The sequence below is a fragment of the Parus major genome, chromosome 1 (genome assembly GCF_001522545.3).
Source record: "Parus major isolate Abel chromosome 1, Parus_major1.1, whole genome shotgun sequence".
Taxonomy (NCBI): domain Eukaryota; kingdom Metazoa; phylum Chordata; class Aves; order Passeriformes; family Paridae; genus Parus; species Parus major.
This window is the reverse complement of record NC_031768.1, coordinates 105,263,465-105,282,868: the sequence shown is the minus strand read 5'-3', so window position 1 is coordinate 105,282,868 and position 19,404 is coordinate 105,263,465. Positions and strand designations below refer to the sequence as shown.

The 19,404-nt window shown below is 41.8% G+C and overlaps 1 protein-coding gene across 5 annotated transcripts in view; it reads left to right on the top strand.

Moving 5' to 3' along the window:
* The window catches only part of ROBO1 (roundabout guidance receptor 1), a 690,100-nt gene that overhangs the window by 396,680 nt on the left and 274,016 nt on the right, over positions 1 to 19,404 (top strand). Inside the window, exon 1 of one of the 5 annotated variants that reach the window (XM_015640440.3) lies at positions 1,359 to 1,920. The exons of the other annotated variants lie outside the window; for them this stretch is intronic. Coding sequence (XP_015495926.1) covers positions 1,866 to 1,920 — 55 coding nt within the window. The 5' untranslated portion in view covers positions 1,359 to 1,865. Of the gene's footprint in view, positions 1 to 1,358; positions 1,921 to 19,404 lie in introns of those variants that run through there. 5 annotated transcript variants of the gene reach the window in all.

Genomic DNA, 19,404 nt, shown 5'->3' with positions numbered 1-19,404 from the left:
TGGGGCAAACCCAGTGACATTCCTTGTGGTTTGACTGATGGTGGCTGTGAGCACCCAAACCTGTTTGGCTGATAACAGCGTGGGGTCCGTATAAATCCTCTGACGGGAAGTACATCAAGAGTCTTTCTGTATAGTTTTATTATCCCACTGCAGACTTGCTTGCAGCGAGATTAACATATTCAATACTCTGCTTGGAAATGAAATTGCTTCTTCTGCCTCATTCAATCCTCATAACTTAATGAATCAAATCTAGGGATAGCCGGAGCTTTCCTGTGAGGTGGTAGTGCTACTTCTTCTAAGTCCACCTTCCCTTTTCCCATGCAGTGTTCTTCCCCTTCTTCCCCCACCACCACCTCTCATCGTGTGACATGGCCATGCGGAGTTGCTCCTGTAGTATTTGTCCGTGCACCCAACCGCAGGAGCGGCGATTTGAGGATGCTTCTCCTAGAGATTCGGTGCACGCCTGGAGCACGGCCAGGCCGGAGGAATCACCCGGCGGAGCGCAGTCTCCACGCTCGCCGGGAATGCCTGCGGAGACCCGCGCGGGGTTTTGCGCGTTTGCTTCTTTCCGGCGGGGGTGGGCGCGGGGAATCCGAACTTCTTCTGCGCCCGAGGCTACCCCCATCCCCTCCCCCTGCTCCTGGCTGCTCCGTGCCCGGGGCAGGGCCGGCTCCGGGGGCCGCCCCGCGCCTTACCTTCGGCGGGGGAAGGGGCGGGAGGCGGCGCCGGCTCCGCGCGGGGCGGGGCGGGATGCGCCGGGCCGGGCAGCGCCGCTCGGGGCGTGCGGGGGCCGTGTAGGTGCGGCTCCTTTAAGGTGTCCCGAGGCGGCACCAGACCTGCCGCGGCGGCGGCAGCGCGGGCAGGAGGCGGGGGCGGCCGGGAGGGGGAAGGGGAAACCCGCGGCGGAGGCGAGCGGCTCGACGTGACACCAGAAAGTTCAGGAGCGGCGGGCTCGGCCCCGCCTGACTCGTGCACCCCTGCCCCGGCGGCGGGGCAAGGCGAGGAGCCGCTCCTCCTCCTCCTCCCTCTCCTCCTCCCGCAGCCGCCGCACCGAGGGCGGGCGGTTGGGGTGGGTGGCTCGGGGGCGTTGGCCCGGGGAAGTTTTGCTCGCCCTCTCTCCCCTTTCTTTCTTCTTTCCTTCCATCGCCCCTCTCGTGCCCTCCTCCGGCGCTGGGGCGGGGGCGAGTGTGGGATTCCCGCGTGCAGGGGCGGGGGCGGCGGCGATGCTGGGCTGGGCTCGGGGCTGCCGCCGGGGCTCCCCTGCCCGCCGCCCCGCCTGACCGCGGCCGGGCTCCGCCGCGGCCCCCGACGCGCCCGCCTCCTTCCCCCGCCATGGGAGCGGGCGCTGCCGCCGCTCCGCCGCCGCGCTCTGCCCGCCGCTCGCCGGGAGCGCACTGACTCGGCGGGGACACTTCGCGGAGCTCCCTGCCCGCCCCTCGCCTTCGCGGAGGGCGGCGGTGGCCGGTCCGTGCCCGTCCCGGCTGCGCTCCGTTACCGGCTCGTCCCGGGCGCCCCGAGCGGAGTCTGGGGCCGGGGCAGCAACTTGTGCTCGGGAGGCGGCGGACCTCGGCTGCGGGAACTCGAGGATCTTTTGTTTTCTCCTATCGCTCTGGATAGTCCTGGGAAGTGTCAAGGCGCCGCTGAGGAAAGCCCGGGCCAGGAGAGGGGAGGCCGGCCGGAGTTGGCGTGCGGCTGGAGCCCCGCGGACCTGACAGCGCCGTGCCCGGAGGGGGCTCGTCCCGGCAGTCCGGCGGGATTAGAGAACCTCGCTTGCCTTAAGCTTCTGTGGAATTACAACTGGGGGCTCTTCCTTTCTCCCCCCGCTCTTCTGGCATGAGACTGCTTGCAGGCGCCACCCGAGGACAATGATCGCGGAGTTTGCTCACTTTTACCTCTTTGGATTCATCTGTGTCACCTCAGGTAACCACCTCAGGCGGGCGGGTCGGATACGCGGCCGCGGCGGTGGCAGCGCTCCCTCAGCCCTCACCTCCTTCCCCCCCTCGCTCCCCCAGTTTGGCCCCTCCGCGCCTCCCGGCCCCCTCCTTTGCTCGGAAACGGAGCTCGGCTTCCACCCCGCGGGCGCCCGGGGCGCGTTTGCCCCGGGAGCTGCCGCCGGCCGTGGGGGCTGTCCGGGGCTGGGCGCGGGGGGATGCGCGGCGCCGGGTCCTGTCCTGGTCCCCGGGCTCCCACCGTCGGCAGCTCCGGAGGGTCGACTGATGTAACCACGGCTGGTGTTGAGCTCCGGCGGGGAGGGGCGGCGGGCTGGGACCCCTCCGTCCCGCGGGAGGCGGCAGCGCCCGGGGCTCGCTGCGGCTGCCCGCGGGTAGCGCGCACCCTCCGCCGGCCGGTCCCTGGCGCATCCCCCTGCCAGCCCCCGGACCGGGTTAACCCCGCCACCGCGGGGGGACCGCGGCGGAGAGGGGGGAACGGAGGTCCTAGGGATGGGTTTTGCTTCACCTTGGCGATTAAAGTTTACCCACGTGCGTGAAGTGAAGTGCCGGCGTGCTAAGTGGGAGCGGGGGCGATGGCCGTGGAGATAGGGGGGATTAGTGGTCATTAGGCACAGTTTGTGCGGGGCTTATGCGTGTTGGGGCATCTTATCGTGGCTGTAGGTTACAGATGGGGCGGCGTTGAGGGAGCCTTGTGGAGGGCAGGTTTGGCTCCTGCGCCCCGTGGAGACCGGCTGTCCCGGAGAGGAGACATGTGGGGGTGCTGGGGTTTGCCTCCGCACAAGGACCCTGCTCCTCGCAGGGAGGACGGGTTTGTCTGCCCGCAGCATTGCTTCTCGTTCTTGGGAACGCCTTCTGTCACACGCTGAGTGAACGCAGTAAATGCTTGTGCCATAGTGAAGGTTGGTTTGGGCGCTAACTTTTCTACCTCGACTGATTCTTATATGTTTGCAGAGGACCCCTGTGAGCCATTAAAGTTATGGTAGCATGAGACATCTGGTCAGTGAATGAATGAATGAAGGTTTTGAAGGACTTAAGTACACTGCCTAAAGCTTGAAGTCTTAATTATGTCACTAAATGTAGTAATTTATGTCTGTTTCTAGATTGTATCATAAATTTAACTAAAGTTTTGCTCTTAGGTATTAGTTTGCTCCTTGTGGCATTGAGTTTGGCAAACTTTGCATCCCTGAGTAGCTCTCGCCCTGTTCACTTTTGACTGTGTCAGTCATGCCATCTTTAATTTGATTTTCCTCTGTATTGCCTCGTTCATGTGATGGAAGAAACAAATGGAATGGGGAAGAGCCTTTTCACCCATTTGCTCTTTTTGAATCTTTCATGGCTGTCGTCCCCAGCTTAGAAAAGTTGACTTTATAGTGTAATCTGTAACTTGATTATGTATTGGGATGTTTTAAGTTCCAAGTTAAGAAAAAAAAAATATTTAATTTATTTTATTTTTGAATCCTCTCATCTGTTTATCATGTAAATGCTCAATAAAGTTGTATGCAAGTTTTTTTTCAATTTATTTTCTTCCCCCCCCAGGATGGGGATGCACTCTCTAATAATGTTGATTCCAGCTGAGTTGGAGAGAGGAAAAAAAAAAGGAAAAAAGCCATGAATTTTTATGAAGGCTTTTAATTTTGTCATGTAAGCAAACTCAGTAACAAAGATAAGAGACAGGCACCAGATAATAATGCTGTTTCGATTCCTTCAGCAGGAGGAATTTCTTTCCTCTCAACTAGAGTGTGGTCAAATAGTTAGTCTTGTGTCTGGAACAATGGAGATGCCAGAAACCTTTGGCAGGATGAAATTTGAGGGCAGATGGCTGCAGTGCAGAAGGAAGGACAGGAGTCATCTACAGCAGTTTCCACACTGAAATCCTTTGAGTTCTACTGACAGCTGATCTTGCAACTTGATTGATCCTTTCCTCCCTCTTCCACTGAAGGTTCTCACTTCCCTCACTTACACCCGCTGCTGAATCAATGGTTTGTGTGGCCACACTCTAAATGGGATGTTAGAAACTTCTGCTGAGAGGTGGGAAATAATTGGGGGATGGGAAAGGGAAAAAAATTAATAATAAGAAAGTAAGTGGGTTAGTATTTGTTAGAGCAGTAATTGGTAAACCACTTAGAGTTTAAAACCCCTAATTTTTACCTTGGTTTTGTCTCTGTGGAATCCTGTGAAGTACCTTCTTTCATGTAAGCCTGTGGTTAATAAATGTTGAATAAATTTAAATTTGAATAGTGTTGAAAATTGGAATATAGCAGCTTTCCTCCCCTATTCTCTCAGTGTAATTTCAGTGCTCCTTTGCATACAGAATAAGAATTGCTTTAAGGGATACTTCTCTGGTATCCATGTTTTCTTGAGTATTTACCTGCTTTCTGCCCTTTTTCCTTCATTCTGAGGCATACTTTGCTACAGAATCCATGGATTTTTCATCTCTCCACTCCCCAGGAAGCAGCAGCATCAAATGAGTATGTTTGGAAAAGAAAAGCTTTCACTTATCTGAAGGGCAACATGCAGAACATTTTTGCTGGGAACTGGTGTCAAGGTTCTGGTTTTCCACATGGGTGTTCACTGCTCTAGCTATTCTCAAGGCTAAATATGTTACTGTGTGATTTTTCTGTTTCACTCCCAGGAAATCTTTATATTTTGACGAGTTATTGCACTGCTGATTCCCATCTGCTCAACACCCACCTTTTCACCCTTTCCTGTCCGTGTTATCCCTTACTAATTATTGCACTTCAGATGGGATTGGTACATTTGCTCCAGAGGTTTTTCCATGCTGTGGGGAGCAGGCAGTGCTGACACAGTGAGGCAGGCGTGTTTTTCAGTGATAGTTCTAGCCAGTGGAGGGCAAAATTGTCTCTTGTATTCCTTCATGGGAGAGTTATCTCCTGTTGGTTAATAGTTTAAGGGTGTCCATGGAGTGTCCCCAGAGTCATTTCCAGCTGGCTAACCTAGGGACTGGAGTAAATAAATCAGCTACTTCCTTGATACATTTTGTTTGCCTCAGAAGTTGGTATTTAAAAGCTCCCTCATGAAGTGCTAGAGCATTTCTGAAAGTGGTTGGTTCTACTTTTATGTATTCTCTGTCTAATAGTAATAAATTAGGAAAGATTTTTTTAAAAAAATTATACAATAATTAGAAAGATTATAAAAATATGTAGTACCTAATCTGTAAAAGCAAATAAATCACCCAAGAAAACTTAAAAAAATTTATATTTTTCACCTATCCCTAATGCACTGTGTGCTGTTCTAAGTAATTTTGCTGGGAGACTAAAAAAGATTGAGCCAGCTGCTTAGAGCTGGAGAAGCTGGCCCCACTTTTATCGTGTTTGAAGACTTCAAGCTATCAAACAAATAACCACATGCTGTAAAATTGATAATTCCTTACTTGTGATGAAATATTCTCCAAGTATCCAAGTATTTGATTCAAAGCCACTTATCCTTATGCGTACTGATAGTATCTGTGGAGAGCAAACGTCTTTTTTTTTCAATTTGTGTGAATTTTGTTATCTTTCAGCTAGAAATGGACACTTTTTTTTTTTCCCCCCCCTATTTCCTGGCAATTAACTTAGTTTAAACCAGAAGAACGCTCAAGCTGATTTTTGCTCATTGGACTCAGTGTTGCTTCTCAGATGTTTTTTTGTTGAAGTTACAGAGTAACTTCATTAGCAGGGATCATCTGTTCCGGATACTGAAATTTGGGGGAATCATATGAACTGCCCGTAAGAGTTTATTGGGAAACATGAATTTATGTGAAGGATACTCCTGGATCTACATGTTAAGGGTTTTTGGTTGTATTTACAATGATAGATGAGCCATCACAAATATTATCAGGAACTAGTGACGCTTGGGTAGCAGTCTTACCATGTTAATATTAGACATCAAATACCTTTACCAAACAATGCTCTAAGATAAAATGCTTTGGAAGTGATCATCAAAAAGATTTTGTAAGCAATCAAAACCAATTTAGTTTTCATTAGAAGGTGGAAAGAGAAAGTATGTAGAAATTTGAGACAGAAAAATCTACGGTTATACGTAAAATATCTGGGAACCTGTTTCCTCACTTTCAAATAACATCGGTTTTGGTTGGCACTTAATTTTCCTAAATAACTGGAAGAGTTCTATTTCACAATCCCAAACAAGTGCAATATTATGTCTCATTATGGGATAGCTTTCCCTAATGAATGTAATTTGCTGGGTGTAGCAAGTTGGGTCACTTGCTGCAATTCCCAGTGTAGTATTTCTGTTGTTGTTAAATGCTCTGTGTGGGTAACGGTCACTTGGCTCGGTGTCCCGGTAGCTGGCTTGGGTTCTTCTTCAAAAATTTACCTTTCATAGTCAGGATTCCCATTGTCAATGTTTTAAGTTACTGCTGTGAGTTTGTTGTGGGTTTTGAATGGTTAGGAATGGGTCATTTTGTTGTTGTTAGTTGTTCACATTTTGAGATTATTTTGTGACCTTGCTCTTTCCAAGCAAACAAAATGGCACTTAAAAATTTCATATGCTGAGGTCCTGACACATTTTATTTGTGTGCTCTGTTATATAATCTCATTTCGTGGTGATAACCTTCCCTAGCTTTTCACCTGAGTGCCCCTTCATAAAATTGTAAGGCAAATAGTGAGGTAACTGAAGTAGCAACCAAGGTGTATTTTAAGTCCAATAAATTGTGTAAACAGGGGAAATAAGGGTATTTTTCAGCTAGTGATGAGAAGCTTGACCAAAAGGTGAGAGAAGAGCAACAAAGAAATATTCTTAAGTGTCATGAAAGCTAGAGATGCTTTTAAGGACAGATAATTTGCTATTTTATATCTTCTTTCAGGAGAAAGATGCGCATACATTAATACACATACATGTATATTTCAGTCATACACTGTTGTCTCTTGGCTTGCTGTGTCAGCGCTTAGCATCAGCACTAAATTCTTGTGGGTAGAAGGACATTTTATGTGAAGAAAGAAAATGTCTTATGAGAACAAATATTTAATAGTGCTGACATAGATGCAGCCAGCTATGTTGGACTCTCACAGCTGAGACTTGCTGCTAAGGATAATCTCAACAGGGGAAAAAGTGAAACACCTGGGAAGCTAATAATGACTTAAGTTTTCAGTCAGGTGTGCAGAGCTGTGATATTCTGTCATTGGTCTTGAGTTCTGGCTTTTAAAGAGCTAAATCTTTTAGTATCCTGATTATTAATGTAAGCCATTTCTGTGAGTTACCTTACCCTGAAGGTGATAGTAAGCATTATTGAAATAAGAAGGGGGTTAATTTAATTCTGGATGTCAGAATTTCTTTGTTGGTTCACTGATCATTAGGAAAAAAATGGTTCATTTAACCAGATTTATATGAAAAATGATAAAATATAGTTCTGGAACGTCTGGGGTCCTTTCAGACCAGGAGTGTGTATGATATAATTGGTGTTAAAACAACAGCATACAGGGAGAGATGCTTGTTTATGTGGGATTGTCCATTTTAGGTGTAAGTACTCATACTTAATGTCCTACACTTAAATAAAACAATGAATAGGAACTTAGGGAAAATATATTCTATTTCTTTTCCTGTCTTTTGAAAATGAAGTGAGGAAATTTTTTTTTTTTTATGTGTGTGAGAAAGCAGAGGGGTATATGAGCAACCAACAAAGTTAAATACTGAGATCTATTCTCAGACTTGTGGGTATTTTCCCTGCCTCTCTTGCTCTGAAGCTTAGGAAAATTTCTGACTAAGACTCATATGTGTATGTGTGTCTGTGTATGACTGATTAAAACAAAATTGATAAATTGACAGTAATGAGATTTGTGAGTGGCGTCAGGCCAGTCTTTTTAATTAGAGCCTGCTTGCCATCTGAGCAAGTGCAGCCAAGGGGAAGGTGCAGAGTGCTCTGCTCACACCCGTGAGCAGCCAAGTCATTTCACCTTTGCTGAGGACAGAATGGTTTATTGAATGGTGTAACCTTAAAGTGGCCATACCAAAAGGAGGCAAGCTATGCTGAAAAGGGGAATAAAAAACCTTTTGCCTTGTGTTTTAGTGGGAAGTAATGTTAATTGTGTTTTCTGGAAGCAGAAACTTGTAAAAATAGAAAGGAGAATCTACTATCAATAGGCAGAAAATGCACTTGTGGATTTAAATAAAAGATCCTTTGTTTTATGAGTTTGTAAAGCAATTTTGTGTCTTTGTGAAAATAGCATTTCAGGTCCTCAAGTTTACTCATAGTTTCTTTCAGTATCACTACTCAAAGACCTACAAAGAACTTGAGCACTTTTCCATCTAGGTTTTAGTGAAAAGATGTGCTGTCAGAGGAGTGCAGGTCCTCATGGTGCAATTTGGGCATGTGCTTCACCTTCAGATGTAGCTGTTCAGTATGTGGACTTTGCATAAGGTCATCTCCTACCTCCTTTTTAACATATTTCTGTTATATCTTAAGGGATTTATATATATATATATATATATATATATATATAAACTCTATTTGGATAATGCATAAAACCATTATTTTTATAAAGGCACCTTAGGTATTTATCTTCTCATTCAGAGGGCTGACATGTATAGGATGCTGGTATTAGCATCTGTGATTTCACATAATAGTAAATGTGTTGTTGAAGATTTCTTCCTTTGTATTCAAAGAAATTCCATTTACAAATTACTGGACTTTGTATCTAAACAACAGGAGAGAACCTCTAGGGGTTTCCTTAGCGGTGGTAGAGGTAAATTCCACAAGGTACTCCTATTTAAGTCTTGTTTTCTGCCAGTAGACTTTACACCTCTAGAGAGGCATAGAACGTTTTGTACTATGTTAAATGTTTGTATTTAGTTTCATTTAAGTAAATAACTGTAAATTAAATAATTGGAGCATTTAATTTTGGTACAACTTACTATAAATTTGATTTAGACCAAAATGGGTAGTTGAATACATTATTATTATTGAAGTGGTATGAATATTCTTAACCAGACAACAAGCATGTTTTCTGGACTGCTGCAGTCTTGAAATACATCTACTTTCTTTGAATAAATGAATAGTCAGATATGCAAAATTATTCAAGCTGCCCTTTTCTTGGGAAGTATTTGCTCAATATGGTATTGCATTACCATAAGTCTAATGCTAATATTGTGAATGATTAAAATAATATGAACACCCCTGACTGTAGATTAAAGATCTGTACATCTGACAAGCCTGTGCTGAGCTCTGGATTTAAAATCTTAAACTTGATATTTTATTTTCTTTGTCTTGCATAGTGAATTAGCAGTGGAATAAGCTCAGTTTTGGAGCAGCCTGTGTCTTCAGACATACAGTGCAGGGTAAGGCAAGGATCAGGGTCTAACCTGTGCAGGCTGGAGTCATCCATAAAAGCCTTCTGAGAGAGCTGTATAATCTGTGTGCTCTTCATGTTGCAGTCTTTGTCTTCTGCTCCCTTGGCTGTCTTGTACATAAATCAGAATTGTGATTTCTTTAGTACTGTTAAACTGCTTCATTCTAGCATTGCATTAAAACTTGCTTGGCTGGCATTTTTGTGCCTTTTGAAATTTGCGTGCCCTCAGGCAAGGTATTTATTTTAAATTGTTGGTTAGTTCTATTGCCTCTTATCTAATTGCTTAAATGCCTTTATGGTGAAGATTAGACACATAGAGCAGTTCATGGTTATAAATTCAAGTACAGAAAACTTGAGTTTTACTGTTTGCTTCTATACTAGCATAATAGACATTAACATTTTTTATCTTAGAAATCAGGTTTTAATACATGGCCAAGGATTTAGTGTAGGCCTAAAGATGTTCATTGACTCCATTCTATGAGCAGGTGAACGGAGAAAGAAATGGGGTTTGATGGTGACCAGATGGTCATGCTTGAAAGAGTGGCTGGCTCAGATTTTTGGAATCCAGGGCCTTGTGAGTTGTTGAACTTGGGAACCTACAATCTAAATTTGGAGCCACTTAAAATCAGTAGTGCCTGTTGAAAATCTTGATTCTAGTGTTTAAATTAAATTGCCTAAAGTGTTTGACTTTATCTTCAGTTGCAAATGTTTGTGGATCATTGTGGGTTCTTAGCTGGTCTGAAAATCGAGATTGTAGTAGACATCGATTTAAGAGCCAATTAACTGGAAAAAGCTGTTGAACTTAAATTTGCATGGGCCTCATTAGCTCTGTGAAGGGAGAGAAGCCAGTCAAAAATGTGTTTGAGTATGTATCCTTTTAGAAACTTCTCAGCTTGCCACTTTTGTAGTGCACTTTACCAACACTGGTCAAAAGCAGACTTTTCAACCCAGACATCTCTTTTTGGCCAAATCATGTAAGCCCAAGATGAGGAGAGAAGCCCCTAAATCCACAGTTGGGTCTCTATTTATGTGTTGAAGGCATAATACAAGGTCCTAAAATACTATTTTTGGATCAGGTGTTCAGCAATGTCACCAAGCTTTTTTCTTTTATCAAAACCTCTTGGCACCTGATATGAAACTTGGCACCCTGGTGTAGCTTTGTGCTAGGATTTCTCATGGATGGCAGGCAGGTTCAGAATTGGGATTTTCAAATTCTGAATGCTTCTCCCCTCACCTCCCACTCACAAAACAGCTCTTGTCAGTCCAACTTTCTGGTTTTGGAATATATCTAGGTACTGCAGCTGACAGATACTTCATTATCAAAATGTTTGATGGTAGGAGGTGAGAAAGGGAAAAAAAAAAGACAAGTAGTGTGAGGAAACAAGAGTAGGGATAGTATCAAACTGTTTTCCTTTTTTCTTCCCAAAGCAGGAGTTGGCACAGGAGAGGGTTGAGTTTGGGACTACGGTACTGTAGCAGCAGAATGCAGGAGAGAGGGTGTTTATAATGAACAGGTTGAACAAAAAGGTCTGATTTAACTGTGGAATGAAACTTGTGCTTTGCTAGTCATAAAAGTGATTGGCAGGAGGCCCCATGCATAGAGTAAGATCCTGTCTTCACCACTGTGGAAAATTATGGTTTCAACTGCGAAAGGAGGTGAAGCTTGGAAGGAATTAGCATATCTCTAGCACCGAGTGGCATCTGGAACGGAATGGCTGGGTTAAATCATTCAGTAGTGATTAATGAGGCTCATTGCTCAGCTTATACAGCCTTTAAAAATTAAGAGGAGAAATTTAAAAGTAGATGCAGAGCAGAAAGAAGGAACCATTACTTTATTCACCTCTTTAATACAGAGGGCAGAATGGAGTCTTCCCTTCTTTTTGATACGAGGTGAGATCTCTTAAGTGCTGCTGTTAAGCTTAGAAACTAAGAGATGAACTTCTGAATAATTGTTTTGAGGAGCAGTTGTTTGTGACTTTTCAAATGCATATGTAGCAATGCAGACCTTGAAATGGGAAGGAGTGTGCAGGATGGGATTTTGCTGCTGGTGAATTCTTTGCTTTTTAGAAAACTTCAGAAAATAGTGATTTCTGTTTTCTCTCCTACTCATGAATGTTAATCTGTGTTACCTGTAGGGAAAGCAAATATTGAAACACATAAAGTGAAACAAGCTTAGCGAGCACTTTAACTTTCCTTGAGCGTGGCAGCTGCTGAGCTGAATAGTGATGTAGCTTGGTGTCATATCAGGAGTAAATGTTCAAAATATTCAAAGGCTGTTACTCTGTAGGAGGATTACAGTGCTGATATGAACACACTTCTGTTTACTTTCGAGTTTTTACTGGAGCCAGTACTGAAACCAGTGAAGTGTGTGTTCGAGTGTTAGATTCTTTCCTTCAGAATTGTGAAAAAAAAACAAATAATGGCATCATTAATGGAGCTATTGCTTAAAACAATTGACCTTTCCACAGCAAGTTCATATAGGTAGAAAATAAAAGGGAGCTACAGTAAGGTATTATCCCTCTGGAGCTAAAATAGGATTCCACTTTAATTTCTACCTGCTGGGGAATGAAATTCCCTAAAATGCACTGATGAAAAATCTCTGCTCACAAGAGTTTTGGCTTCTGGATTGCTGTTTATTTTGTTTTTACTTCTTTAGTGGCTATCTTGCTTTTCTTTGGGGAGGGGATGGTAGTGTATTCAACAGAAAATAAGGAAGAAATATTTTTTTTTTTTTCCCTAATCAAAAGTTTTGCATCTTTCTCATTTATATACTAATGTGGTTCCCATGACCATAGTGTGGAAGGAGACTTTTTAATCCTCATCCACCCTTCAGTGCTTCATATTGGATGGGGATTTTTTTGTTTTCCCTCTGCATTTGCTGGGACAGCAAAGATAGGGCAGCTGACCTGGTGCTTTAATGTTGTGACCAGAAGGAGTGAATGCTGTTTTCACAAGCAACTTTTGTGGTTGATTTGTTTGCTTGTTTGTTTTGGGTTTTTGTTTGGGGGTTTTGTTTGTTTTGTGGGGATTTTCTTGGGTTTTTTTTGGTTTTTTTTTGTTTGTTTGTTTCTAATTCTCTGACTATAAAGTTTATTGATAGAGTGTGAATGTTTGTTTGATTTTTGAATAAAAACTGATATTTTTTTCAGGAAATGACTGCTTAAATCTCTGTGAAGTCGATTATTATTCCAAAAAGATTCGACTAAATTCTACATAGTCTCAATATAGACTGTCTTCAGAATTGATAGTTATGTCTTATAGAAATTTATATTTTATTTTACATCAGTTTCCAGAAAGACACTTAGAGTTTGTTTCTCTGTTACCTTAATACAGGCAGGAAAGCAGCAGTCTCTCATCTAGAAATCCACAGTGACCTACAGTCTAGTAATAATTGGAATTAAACAGAGTTAGTAATTTCACTTGGTCGTTTCATCACAATTCCTGTAGGCATGAAGCTGATCATTTTGAATCTCATAAAATGAAATTTTATTTTACTCACCTTACTAAGGTCAAGTAAAAAGCCACATCAAGTTAATGAGTCCCTTTCTTTGCAATGAACTGAACGTGGCATTTGTTTTTGTTCTGGCAGTCGTGAAATCACAGGGTGTTGGTGACAAGTCCATTATTGGCTCTGTGCTGTGTTGCTGTGGGCTTTTACTCCACCCAGTGCATTATGTGTGCAGACTTTATCATACTCGTTAAAACTTGTTTCAAATTGAGGATTCCTTTTTTTTTTTTTTTTAAGCAGTAATAAAAAGAATATAAAAATAGCTCCCTCTTCTTTATTAGTGTAAATGAAAGAGTATCAGCAACTCATTCCTTTTGTGACCTGAGGAAATAAAACAAAATCTGGATGAGTTCTTAGCCCCTTAAAGTCAAAGGAGATTTAACTATTGATGTTAGTTTTTATCTTACTTTGCAAAAGCTCAAGTTGTGTGTCACTTATTCTGCATGATGTTACATAGAAACCTTAATAGTGGGAAAAAAACCAGTTCATTGCTAATTGTTCTTCTCAACTTAAAAAATGAGAAACATTTAAAGGCTTATAAAATTCTGTGATTTAGGTTCCCTTTTTTTCATTGATTGTATGATTGAATTTCTTGTTTATTGTTGGTGTTGTTGGTGTCTTTTATGTTGTAGCGAATCTTTCCCCTGCTTCCAGAACAGGCAAACTGGTTTTATTTTAGTTTCTCATTTTTGTCTTCTTTCTTTGATTTCTTTTTGGTTTTTTGTTGGTTTTTTGTTTGTTGGGGTTTTTTTGGGTTTTTTTTTTTGGTTGTGTTTAGGGAAGTATAACACATAAATCTGAGAATTTTTTCTCCATTGTTTTGATTTTTAGATAGCAAAAATACTCAACTGTCAGTTTTAAAAACTAATACAATCTGATTCCTCTAGACAGTATTTGAAGTGAGCCATAATATATTCTAAATTTAAAATGACAATAAGCTCCTCAGGTTTTAGGGTGTGTTATTTTCAATTATCCACAAAATTCCTTTTTTAAAAAAAAATTTCCCTATGAAGTTTTAAATTACACAAAAAATAAAACCAGACCTTTCCCTGTGACTTGTTCTTTTTCCTAGAAGTACCAGGTGTCTGATCAATAGCACGTGCTGGGAAGCAAGAAATTCATCTGAGGAGACTTGAAATGCACTTATTTACAACTTCCATGAGCTAGAACTTGTATGTTTCTTTTTGTTTTGCTTTTCAGCTGGTCACTGCTAGGTAGAATTTTGTTGTTTTGCTACTGATTTAAGACACAGATATATACATAGTTTTCTTCAGGCTTTTAAAGGCTCAAGTTTAGTGGTAGATCATTATTCTATGCATCAAAAGTGAAGGGTGATTAACTCTGTCTGGGTGCATGCAGTGTAATTTTAGAGGCTACAAATGTTGTTACAAATCAGGTTAGGGTTTAAAGGTGAAAGTTTGGCTGAATGAGTTTTACAGCTTTAATGTATGCAAACAAAGAAACTCTTGTTTTCTACCCATTTGTGTCTAATGAGCAAGTAGCTTGTGGTACAGAAAAGAAAATGGGAATATTGTGCAGTTTGCCATAAAGTTAAAACTACGTACTTTTTACTTCAATTTAGAAGTTCCATTAAATAGACTGAATCTAATAACTTTTTTTTAGGTTCTTCATCATCTAAATGTAAAGTGAAAGGATAATGGCTTCAAACTAAGTGATAATGATAAACTAAATGATAATGGCTTTAAACTATTATAGCTTAACTTTTAGCATTAATGTATTTTTGTGCATTTCCTCATAATGTCATTAAATAATTCGAAGAACCTGTTGAAGTAACACATAAAACGCTCATACTGTGTTTAAGCTTTACTTCTAGATAGTTCTAAAGGAGCATTGATAACTTGGATTTTCACTCAATTCTCTGACTTAGCCATATTCCTGAAACTGTAAGTTCAGCCACATGTGGGAAAAGAGTGACCATTTTTTAAATGGCATGGAAGTTACATACAAAGGCTGGATTTTATTTTAAAAGGTATGGGCCTGATGTATGATGTCAAAATTGTGAGGAATGAGACAGGTAGGGTCTGTCTGTGCCCTCTGTCCTTGTATTGCCCTCCCTCACCCTTAAAGGTTCCTTAAATAGCCTAGCAATTGGGAAGCTCTTTTGAACTTCTATGATCAATTCTATTTACACTGTCTGAAAGTTAAATAGGGAGGATTTTTATAGGACTACATAGTAGCATAAGAAGCTGTTCAGTTCAGCTGCATCTGTAGTGATCTAATCTGATAGCCAATCTGAGTGCAAAAGCCAGGGTGTATAAATGGAATGAAACAAAAGGGAAGTGATTAGCTGGAATAAAAATAAACATCTTTTAGTCTCGGTAAATGATACCTTTAAAGCACAGCAGCCTTGTCGAACATAATTAAAGTCGTAAGAGCTGGGGTAGGGTGAGTGGGCTCTGTTCTCTGAGGTCATGGTGGAAATACAGAGGTCAGGGTTTTGTACTTAGTCTTATGTAAACAATGTCATGCCTTGGTAAGTATTAGAATTGATTTAACTAGGTTAAGATAATTTAAGGAAAAAACCCCAAACAAAGCAACAAAAACCCTCAAACAATCAAAAAAAAACGAGAAAAAATAAAAAACCTAGGAGGAAACAAATACAAGTCAAAGGTGAATTCATTTGATATCAAAACTTGAGCACAGCCTCCATATCTTCTTCTAACCAGTTGATGGGAAAAGGTAAAAAGTGTGAAGGATACACTTCTATTGGGGGTGCCTGTTGCTGCTGTGTGATTCTGTGGTGTTTGGCTTTGTGCAGTAACATCTCTCTAGTTTTCCCTGAGCTTATTCCTTAAAATCTGCAGATAGGCAGTTGCTTGGTTTTGCCTCTGGTTCAAATTGAGACTTCTTCACAGAATTTTGTATTTCTAGTTACGTCCATTGAATGCTGTTTTCTTTTGCTGGGGAGTGCAAGTGCTCGTGTTGCTTGCACTTGGGACTTGTAGAACCCTAGAACAGTTTGAGTTGGAAGTGACCTCCTGAAGGTCACTCATCCTACTCCCCCTGCAGTGAGCAGGGACATCCTCAACTTGATCAGGTTGCTCAGAGCTCTGTCTAACCTGAACTTCAGTGTTGCTGTATATCTCCCCAGCTGTAATAAATCTTTATTTAGTTTCAGTCGCTGTGGGGTTTGATTGTTTTCTTCATTAGTGGTTTGGATTATGTATTCAGACTTACATTTATGCATGGTAGAGAAGAAATTCAGGGGTGTGGGGTTATCCTGACAGTTCTCCCTTCTGAATGGCAGGAATTTTATTTTCCCCCTGCCTCATCTGTGACTCCTTGTGTTGAGCCTCTTTTCATTACAGCACATCACCAGTCAGAGCAAACCAGCAGCTCCAGACAGAACATGTCTCTGACCGGATAAATAAGGAGGGCTGGCAAAACCCATAGGACTTAAATTGGAAATGGAGTTCTGGAACTTAGTCTGGCAAGCACAGACACCACCACTCCCTCCCAGAAGTTTCCAGGGCAGTTGCTCAGGCTTTCAGAGGCTTTGTGCAGCCATCTCCCAGCTGTGAGCTGGCTGGGGCTGCCCAATTCGAAATGTCTGCTTGTATGAGCTGTCACTAAAGAGGGCTGCAGGCTCTTGCAGAAGAGGAAGATGGGTGCTCAGTATAATGATTAAGTAGGAGGAAGAAACACCCTGCAGTTCCTGGATCCAACTGGCTCTAGGCAGCTCTTCCATGGTGTGAAATGCTGCTTTAATGTAGGTCAGCTTGAACTGTCGTAAATGAGTGTAGTTCTAGTGAAGTCAATGAGCCGCTGTTAATTTACTTCACTTGAGAATCTGCCTGAGTAGATGAGCAACTAGAAAACTCAAGGGGAAGTGCTTATCCAGCAAGAGAACTTCAAAACCAGTGAGGTGTTTTGTATTTGTTTTCTCCCTCTCTTCTGAGGAAGAAGTTAACATTCCTACATCCCAGTAGTGTTTAGTGAAAGTAGAATTTTATTCACCCAGAGAAAGCTTGTAAACTCTGGCTGTTTTGGAAATAAAGGGATAATAGGTGTTTCAGCTTCTCACTCCAGATTCTCTTTGCTAATAAAATGAGTGGGTATCACTTCACAGCACAAAACTGTCAGTCAGCATTCAACATGACTGACATAATTAGCAGCTTCCAGCTGGAGGAGGCTGAAGATTGCTTTTTGTGGAGATTGCTAACACTTGCCTTGCCATGCTCACAGAACAGAGGCATCGTGAATCCCAGGGGTTTTAATATGTCTAGTGAAAAATAAACAAACACTGTGTTTATGTGTAACTCCAAAAGGTTACTTGGCTGTGTTGTAGTTGGTGTTTACCTGATGCTCTGAAATAGTAAAAGAACAGGTTATAGACTGGTTACACCTTGGATGAGGCTCATGAGACTCCATACTCTATGCATGCAAAACTACTTCATCAAAGGCAGGCTTGGGTCAACCTGGTCCTTACAGATGCAAAAGTATGTCACAGGAAATTGCCAGATTGGTAACACCTACAATTTTCTATTGTTCAAAAAATAGCAACCATACAGATCAAATAGAAACTGTGGCCGTTTTAGCAGGCTAGATGTTGAATCTGGTGACTGCAAAAGCCATGCCAGAGCTTTTCAAAAGCCATTAAAGTTTCCTAATCTAATGTCATCAGGTAATTCTGTTTGCAAATCTTGAACAGGGGTCAGATGTTTTTAGTGACTGGACTGCACTCCTTAAAAATGTACAAATAAAAAGTAAAAAAGCTTAATTCCAATACCACATACACATCTATTGGAAGAGTGTGCATTAAATGAGGAAAGAAAATGCCAACAGACTCAGTTTTGTTGTCTTTAACAATTCAGTTCTAGTCAGGGACTCTAAGACTAATCTCTTCTAGCTGATGAGATCATTTGGTTACCTGGTTTTAATGTTGTTCTAGGTGTCTCCAGGCCTGGAAATTTTTATTTTGCTCAGTTTGAATTGCAGCTCTTCACTGCCCAGTACTTTGGTTCCTCCTGTAAGCAGATATATTGAAGTTTCTTATATGAGGTGCTTTGCATACCAATTGCTCTGTGTTTACACTAGGTGCAACTGTGCAAAATGTTTACTCTTTAATATGTATTTCCTATTTTGGTGATCAAATAGCTCCAGGAATATGGCTGCATTTTATTTTTTAAGCATTCATAAACACATGATCAGCAGCTTTGTTACTTTCCCTCTCCACAGGCACTTCAAATTAATTTTTTAGCCTTATTTTTTTTTTTGATAATTCCAAATGGCATCAAGTATCATCACATTGTAAGTTGTTGGAGTTTTGTTTTTGTGATTTATTTGGGTTTTTTTTGCGTTTTTTTGTGAATGATTGTCCCAGGTTGCACCCTGGTTGACTGTGTAAGACTAGCTGCTATTTGTATCTTTGACTCCTAAGAAAATCTTTGAATCATCAGACATTTAATCTTCTGGCTGTATGAATTCAGGGTTGTAAAGAAAGACAGCTGAATGCAAAGAGAGCCTCCCCAATATTTTTTTTTTCCCAGCTCTGTAATGTGCTTTGTATATACAAGGAAGCAGGATTCTCTGTGGTTTTGTGTTTAGAGTAGCCTAAGCATGGCCTTAAATTCTCAAGGGCTGCAATCAGAGCTAAGTCAGGTCTCTATGACATTTGTCTGTAATGAGGGCACATCCTCCAGCACAGGTACCTGTTTTGTTTGGTGTGGGAATTCTCTTGCCTTCTGTAATCAGCTGGGCAGCAGCAGTGGTGGTCCAAAGGTCTGCCCTGAGCTCTGTGCCTGCGGATTAGGAAGTCATTTTCTAGCTCCACATCAGTGGGGATCTGAAGGCACTTGGATGGCAGCAGATTGTGAAGCAGTGTTTAACAGCAAGTGTGACAGAAGGGTGATGGAGGGTTAGAGACAGAGAGGACCTCAGCAACATGTGATCTCCACTAATTAATCAGAAATGAGTCTTATATACAGGACTTCCTCAGCAGTTCCTTCCTGATCTGAGGTTCCTTAGCATGGATAGTGTTGTGGGACATAACAACAGAAAATTTCTTGGTTTGGCTTCTTGGTTATGTGATTGCTCTGTCATTTAGTGCTTCACTTAGATTTTTTTAATTTTTTTTTTTTTTTAAGCAGTCTATTTCAGATGTCTTGCTTGCCCTGCCCTACTTATTTTAATTACAGCTTGAGTTAGCTTTTCTTTGAACATGTTAAGGTATGTCTCTGAAATACATATGTATTTTGTTTTGAAAGTCAGATATTATATAATATATCTGGTATGTTTTGGAACGTGCATAGTTCCCTGGCAACTGTTAAGCAAAATTATGCCTTTATGTATATTGTAGTGTAAGAAATTATTATTTTAGTTTTAAGTTACATACCAAGTTGGGGTTTTTTTTTTGGGTTTTTTTTTTTAATATGAAGTAATACCCTCGGGGAGAAAGTGGGATCAAAAGCCATTTCTATTTAAGAAGCTGGGTTAAATATTGTCAGTGTTAATACTGCAATTTTGCTAATTGTAGCCAGTGAAATGACTTGTCAGTCTTCAGGGCTAATACTCAGTTTCAGGGCAGGTGTCAAACCAAACTCTTCCTCCTAAACTTTTTTTCTATGTCGTTGCACACCAAGTAAGTGAATCAGAGCCCTGTTTGTTTCTGGGGTGAATTAAA